The 7435-nt window shown below is 27.9% G+C and overlaps 3 protein-coding genes across 3 annotated transcripts; 1 reads left to right on the top strand and 2 right to left on the bottom strand.

Moving 5' to 3' along the window:
• Positions 1 to 2361: 2361 nt before the first annotated feature.
• Positions 2362 to 4062, top strand: LOC108550523 (THUMP domain-containing protein 3). The gene is made up of 6 exons (XM_017904262.1): positions 2362 to 2503; positions 2577 to 2689; positions 2841 to 3303; positions 3373 to 3551; positions 3639 to 3818; positions 3891 to 4062. The coding sequence occupies exons 1-6, from the start codon at positions 2410 to 2412 to the stop codon at positions 4035 to 4037; spliced, it is 1176 nt and encodes a 391-aa protein (XP_017759751.1). The 5' UTR covers positions 2362 to 2409; the 3' UTR covers positions 4038 to 4062.
• A 356-nt stretch (positions 4063 to 4418) lies between these two features.
• LOC108550518 (probable ribosome production factor 1) lies at positions 4419 to 5673 on the bottom strand. The gene is made up of 3 exons (XM_017904256.1): positions 5018 to 5673; positions 4663 to 4927; positions 4419 to 4596 (listed from the first exon to the last, which is right to left on the bottom strand). Exons 1-3 carry the CDS (start codon positions 5586 to 5588, stop codon positions 4419 to 4421), a joined length of 1014 nt encoding a protein of 337 aa, XP_017759745.1. The 5' UTR covers positions 5589 to 5673.
• Positions 5674 to 6071: 398 nt separating this feature from the next.
• On the bottom strand, positions 6072 to 7027 carry Bet1 (blocked early in transport 1). Its single transcript, XM_017904264.1, has 4 exons — positions 6956 to 7027; positions 6554 to 6630; positions 6315 to 6475; positions 6072 to 6227 (listed from the first exon to the last, which is right to left on the bottom strand). The coding sequence occupies exons 2-4, from the start codon at positions 6570 to 6572 to the stop codon at positions 6072 to 6074; spliced, it is 336 nt and encodes a 111-aa protein (XP_017759753.1). The 5' UTR covers positions 6573 to 6630; positions 6956 to 7027.
• Positions 7028 to 7435: the final 408 nt, after the last annotated feature.

Below are 7435 nucleotides of genomic sequence, written 5' to 3' on the forward strand. Positions count from 1 at the left end.
TTATGCCGATGAATATTTCAGTCACTTCTGGCTTCAGCTGTCAGTCCGCGGGACAGGATGCGCGAGAAAGAGAGAAAGGGTGGAAGTATCAAGGGGGAGGAGGTGAGTCGCTTCTATGTATAGAGAGACGTATGGCCCGACGAACTTTCGACCTGAAATGACCCGGGCTTGGGATGCAGACGCCTCCACGAGTTTCCACCTTTCACGATGGAAACCTCCCCCTTTAGCCTGCAACCACCTAATGATCGGTTTTAATCCAGGATACCAGACGATTGTCTATGAATAACAGGAAATTACATATTTACCTGCGTGCGTCCAGATCAACGAGCGCTCCCATGTATATTCCGGATGAACGATGCCCTTTATTTAATAACTCGAAACTTCATTGAACAGAATGAGCGTCGATTCAATTTTCTCTGAAATTTTACGATCAAGTTAGAGAACAGGTTAGAGACCAGGTTAGTAATTGTTCGAAACACATACGAATTATATAAACGATAGTTACTTACCAATAGCATATGATATTCGAATTATTAGTTACATCAGTGTTACAAAATAAATGCAATCAAAGGATCTATGTATATCTGAAAAGAAATGATACGAGAATCACATATTAGTAATACGAATGTTTACATTAATCGGTAAATACATCGAAAAAGTTCGAGAATATAACGTTACTTCAATATTACGATGTTACTTTGAATGGTAATTTTATTCAACATAATTAAGTAATTAGCTGTGGCTCGAAATTAGAGCCCGTTATCATTTATGAGAACGAAACGTACGTATTAATGTAATGAGATTTAAACGTGAATTAGGTGAGAACTAACCTCATACACGATATGATAAAAGCTTCTGATTTAGATTTTAATTACAAATTAAAACAAATTTCATGACCGATATACTAACTAAATATAATTAAGAACTTTTCATTATACTATCTATAGGTTGCACGTTTCGAGGTTACATCGCTATTTACAATACAAGTTAGAACAACTTGTCAGATTCGATGTCGCGTGAATAGGAGGATCACTCGTAAAGTACAGAAACTGACTTCGTAGGCTATCCATACAGCGAATTAAATTGAGGATAACTGCGAATGTCAACTCACGTAAACTGATTTTCATGAATATTCATTGGAATCCTGGAGGGATCGTTAAATCCAACAACTGAGTTTACAAAGTGATTTTCCTATGATACTCTTCACGTCTTTGAAGGAAATGTACTGCCATATATACTACAATCGATCACTCAATAGTTCAGTATTTTGATCTATATTATATGTATGCGATTTTCAACTATATTTGATTCTTTTTAAACGTTAATTTGATACAGTCGATTATTTAAACTTCACTTCTTGTCAATAAAAAGTTATCACAGCGTTATGAAGCCAATTGACGTATTTATATTTTATCAATATATCGTACATTGATAAAAGTACTTACATTCAGATATCAAATAATTTTTAGATTTGTTTTCAAATAATTTTTTTAATAATGATTTTAACAACTTTTTAATCATTATCTTTTATACAATTTAAAGAAATGACTAAAACGTGTAAAATTGTTAATAATTATTTTTTATTATTAAACACTAGTTACTTACGACGTAAAAATATGTTCTATTTGAAGTAATAATTACAAACAATACAATGTAATAGACAATAAAAATAAATATAAAAGCTAATTGTAGGAAATTTTATTTATTTTAATTATATCAACACATTTCTACTATAATTATTAATAAATTAATAAATTAAAGCTTGAGAAAATGTTATATTGATAAACGTTCTTTCGTCTGTCGGCGGTTCGATAAAATACACGTATTCCACACACAGATGTATTCTGCATATAAATTTACGACACTACTATAATTATTTAGAATGTCATTCATTTTGCAATATATGCTGGTTTTCATTCTATGCAATATATTTGATAAACATTTGTTGTTACATTTCGCAAAAGTTAGAAATTTTGTAAACTGTTCAACAAAATTGACATCTTGTATCAGGAGCTCATGAGTTTCAAAGAGGTGTTCTTTATTTTGCACAAAAATGAACTTCGTAACCGCGCGATTTTTGCTACCTTTCACTCATGGATTAAAATTGTATGCATATTTTCGTATTCTTGAAATTTCTTAATGTTCTAATAGTTTTAAATAGTTGTAAATGCTATGATGATATCATATTTTATACTTAAATTTTAATGAAGTAAAAATTTAAATAAGTTAATATAAAAAATAAATAAAATGTAATAATTTAATTTAATTTTACTTTGATAATATAAATTTATAATTAAATGTAATTTAATTGATTGGTTTGACGCATAGTGCTAGTTTGATAATAGCACGTGTATCATCACGTGCTCATCTAGACACAAAATAATTTACATGTAAAATATAAAATCTGACATGAATATAGACAACGAATTAAGTTTACAAACGCTTTTTATAGAATCATTAACGAATGATAATGTTTTTATGATTGCAACGACTGTTGATACAGGTAACTAATTGTTCATCATTAATTAGAAAACACTTGGCTCTTTAGTGTAACCTATAAAATGACATAATTTTAGGATTCGAGTGGCAAGCAGTAGATGAGTGTAAAGAAAAGTTAGACAAAAATATTAAAATTATTAAAGAGCGCGGGAAAATCTATTTTAATATACGCTGGAATCAATTTGCACAAGTACTATTATCTTTTGTTAATATTTTTTATTGTTCCTTAATATATTATGTTTCTACATAAATTTAAGAATATTTGAGTGAAATAAAAATATAGTATAGAATTGCTGTATACAAAATTAATAAAATCATCTTATTTTTTATTATAATTTTAGATACAGGAGCTAAGATCTGTAGATAATGTATTTATTGTAGCAGATATTAGAAGATTTGAATTCTTAGGAGATAATAAAGAAGCTGATTTACAATTATTTAAAGATGCTGTGTATAATGATATGAAATTAGAAAAGACTTTAAATGCTTGGAAACATGTTACTGGTTTTCAAGGGAAAATATATCCAACTCCTGATGAATATAATTTAGCAGAAAAGGATCGTAAACTTTGTAACACAATTTTCTCAAATACTGCATCTAAGGGAAAGAAAAGGGGTCAAGATCCATCCGATGCCAAAGAAGATGAAGTATTAAAATACAGAGTAACATGTGAAAGGACTGGCAAACATATATTTGAATCAGCTGATGTTGCCAGAGCTATTGGAGGAGAATTACAAGATAAATATCTTTGGCTTGTAGATTTATCTGCATATTATTTAGAAATATTTTGTAAATTAATTGAAAGTAAGTGATATATAAATTCATATATAATTAATATATTATAAACAATAATATATATTATACTATGAATAGATGAATTGGTAACATGTTTACGTGTTACACCTGAATCTAAACATCATAGGAATATTACGTGTTTTGGACCTACTACCCTTAGAGCAACTATATGTTATAATTTATTAAGATTAGCTCATCCTAATCCAGGGGATATAATAATTGATCCAATGTGTGGTAGTGGTTCTATTCCAATTGAGGTAATAACAACACTTTTACTATAGTTTTAATGCTTTAATATAGTATAAATATATTGCATTAAGAAGTACTAACATTACGAATTTTAGGCAACTTTAGCATATCCTCAATCTTATATTATCGGTGGAGACAATCATCCAAAAGCTGTACTTAGAACAAAATGTAATGTTGATACATCTTCTGATAAATGTAAAATTGATGTATTACATTGGAGTGTATCACATTTACCATTTAAAGATTCTTTTATTGATATTGCTGTTACTGATATGGTAATTGAACATTCAGTTATATTCTTATTGTACATTATTATGTTTATTAACTTTGTCAAATAATTCTTATAGCCATTTGGAAAAAGAAGCGGACGAATGATGGACAACAGAATACTTTATAAGCAATGTTTAATAGAATTAGGACGAATTATGAAATTTACGGGTCGCGTAGTTCTATTAACTTATGACAGACGCAGCTTAGCCATGGTATATCATTAAAATTCTTGAAACAAATTATTTTTTAAATTGTACTTGTTATTTTTTCTTCTTTATAGGCCTTACAAACAGCTGGAAATTTGTTTAGTGTAACAAAAACTTTAGGTGTAAATATAGGTGGTCTTCAAGCTGCAGTTTATGTTTTAAAACGTACAGAGGTATTTTATAATGAATTTAAACCTAAAATTTTTAAACAAAGAATATGCAAAACTAAATGAGCTATAGCTCGTGATAATTTATGTTATAAAATAAAATTTAATATCTTTGTTACAAATTAACACATTGTAAGAGTTTAATAAAAGAAAATTTGATATGTTTCCTATAAAAAGTTTATTATTTATTTGAAACACGATCTTTAAATTAATTTATATCAAATGATAAACTTTATAAGAAGAATTTTCTTCTACTAGTTTCCATATCATGTCTTCTTCCTTGTATAAGCCATTCATATTCTCCATGTTGACTGTCAAATGTTCCATGCTGCAATGATTTCAATCTTAAGGTAAATCTGGGTCCTAATTCTCTCAGTTTTGGTTTACTTCTTTTAATGTCAAACTGATATCTGTAATGTTATTTATGTTATTTTGTTTTTGTTAAGCATTCTATTATAATAAACATTGAATTTTACCTATGATGTCTGAAGAATATATAATCTCTTTGATTATGGAATGTTACGACTCTTCTGCCTTGAAATTCAGGTTCATAATGAAACAGTGCTCCCAACATTCTACCAATTGTATAACCCAAGCGGGTAGTAAAATTATTTAAAATAACTTCTGGTCTATGTCCAGAAATTTCTTTATGACTACGTTTTAATTCTGGTGTTATCTTAACATTGCTAAGTTTAAATAATGCTGTTGGTCCATCAGGTAGATGAATAATTAACATACCATCTGAGAAGGTTCATAAGGAAAACAATAAATGTAAATAATACAAAATTCTCTTGAAGTTATTTGATTATTATAAATGTACATAAAGGATACTGGGTTTGCATTGATCCTCATTAATAACTATAATATCAGTAAAGTTTCTTGCAGTTGCACTTTTAACCATTTTCATTACACTAGAACGATTTCTATATAAAGAAATAGAATTTGGTATTATCCTTGTTAGTTCTCTACCAAAAATTCTAGTTTTTCTGGTTGGGTTGTCACAATAGGTAATTAAAACTTTAGGCTCATATGCATGCCTATAATAGGCAGCAAATTCGTCATGTTCGAAATCAGTTTTAAGCTCTTCATTCTCTTCATCATCAAGATCACCAGTGATAGTAGTTTCATCTTTCTCCCTTAAGCTTTCGATAGTATGTGGAACTTGCTTTGGACCACCTTCTTGAATTCTCTTTTTCCTAGCTTCCTTTTTGGCTTTTGCTTTTTCTTTCATTAATTTCTGACATTTTTGATGCCGAACTATTTTGCATTTTATGTGATTAAAATTGCTGCTTGATGGTAAATTAACCTCTAATGTTTTGTTTTCTAAAGTATTCGATTCTTCTTCACTTTTCTCTTTTCGAACTCGACTTAAAGGATTTACAAGTAAATTTTTGAGTTTCATTTTGGTTTACTCTTTAATTTAACTGAAATACAGAATTAATACTTCACACCATGTGTAACTACTTTACACGTGAACTCCCAATCGTTCGATGACATAGGTTACTATATACAGTGTTGATCATTGTCGCCAACTTACGAACATTACAACTATAAGTGTTTCAAGGATGTACAATTATTTAACATTAATTAAAATATATTTATATACATTAGATGTATATAAATATATATATCTGTACATATGCAAGTCTTACAGATAGATTAATTTATTTACACTTCAATAAGATAGATTAACTTATTTACACTTAATTTATTTACATTTAAATATATAAAAAATTATATATAAAATAGGTTTAAAATATTGTTATCTTTTATACACAAATATTGAATATTATACTTTGAAATTATTATACATACATATGCAATAAAACACTTTATAGATATAATCCTTCCCTTTAAATACTTCTTTGATATTAAAATGTTTCTGTTAAAAAAATTTCAATGTTACCCATAATATGAAAAAGACAACTATGGAAAATAACAATAAATATAAAATGTAATAAGAATGACTTCCTTTGGATAAACGTAATACACGTGCAACTGAACCTGTTAATGAACCACTTGTTCTTTCAAAATCTTCATCCTAATAATAAAAAGTTTTTTTTATATGTTTCTATGTATACCTTACATTCAATAGATCTTTAAAAATACATATTGATGTGTAGTTTACCATGTCACGAAGCATTTTATCTTGATATTGTACTTCATTTCCAATGTCAATCGACAAGGATTTCAAAGCATGAATTTTATCTTTTAAATGTTCTGTCATTCTTTCATTTTCATCTTCCAAGCCCCCATGGCTTGTGGTTGGCAATGGTTCATAAGCATAATCTATCATAAAAAAAATTAACATTACATCAATTACATCAATTACATTTCACTTTGAACTTTCACCATTGGTTAACCTACTTGTATGAGTTCTTCGCATTTTATTCTCAATTTTGGCGGTTGATTAAGCTACTTTTATGACAAAGATTATAATAGATCTGTAAAACAAGTGTCATGAAATATTAATATAAACTACAAATTAAACAAGCAAATGGTATTTCGATTGTGTATAATTTTCAATCTTTATGTAATATTTGTCATTGTTTTAGTTTAATATTTTACTACATTTAAAAACTTTGATAAAATATTGAAACGTGTAAACATAAGCTTTATTTACACAGTTGTATTAGTTTAAATTTTGAAGCAATATGTACATAGAATTTCAACAAATTGTTTGATATAATCTCATCATGGTAATAAACTATATACAAATATTTAAATTATTTTAAAATATATAGATTATGTCAAAATTTAATTACAAACCATGCAAAAAGAATTGCCAATGAACTGATCGGGTAACGTACGTTTTATACATACGAAGCATTAGATGTCAACGTCACGTTATGATGTGTAATCAGTGTTGCCAACTTCAAATTTTTGTATTGAAAAAATTTTAACTTACAAGGAGAGTGCAACTCCTTCGGGTCTTTAGTTAGTTTTTGAGAGATTTACGATTAAAGTTTTATTACTTCTTTAACATGAAAGCACAGATGAAGGCGAGTGATTTTGTTCTTGATAAAAAGAAAATTACGATGGTTATATAATTAGGTACTTTTTATTGACTTTCAAAGTTTCACATATACACGATAATTGTTAATGACATAATTCTTCGGTTCTTTTATTGTAACTTGCATTTTATTTTTATCCCTTCTTTAATTGCTCTGAAAATATAAATATAAGACAGTCAATAAAAATTCCTACTTTCTATAACATAGTTATAATGTAAACAATAAACTAACTCTT

Source organism: Eufriesea mexicana, unplaced genomic scaffold (genome assembly GCF_001483705.2).
Source record: "Eufriesea mexicana isolate 0111107269 unplaced genomic scaffold, ASM148370v2 scaffold2792, whole genome shotgun sequence".
Taxonomy (NCBI): Eukaryota; Metazoa; Arthropoda; class Insecta; order Hymenoptera; family Apidae; genus Eufriesea; species Eufriesea mexicana.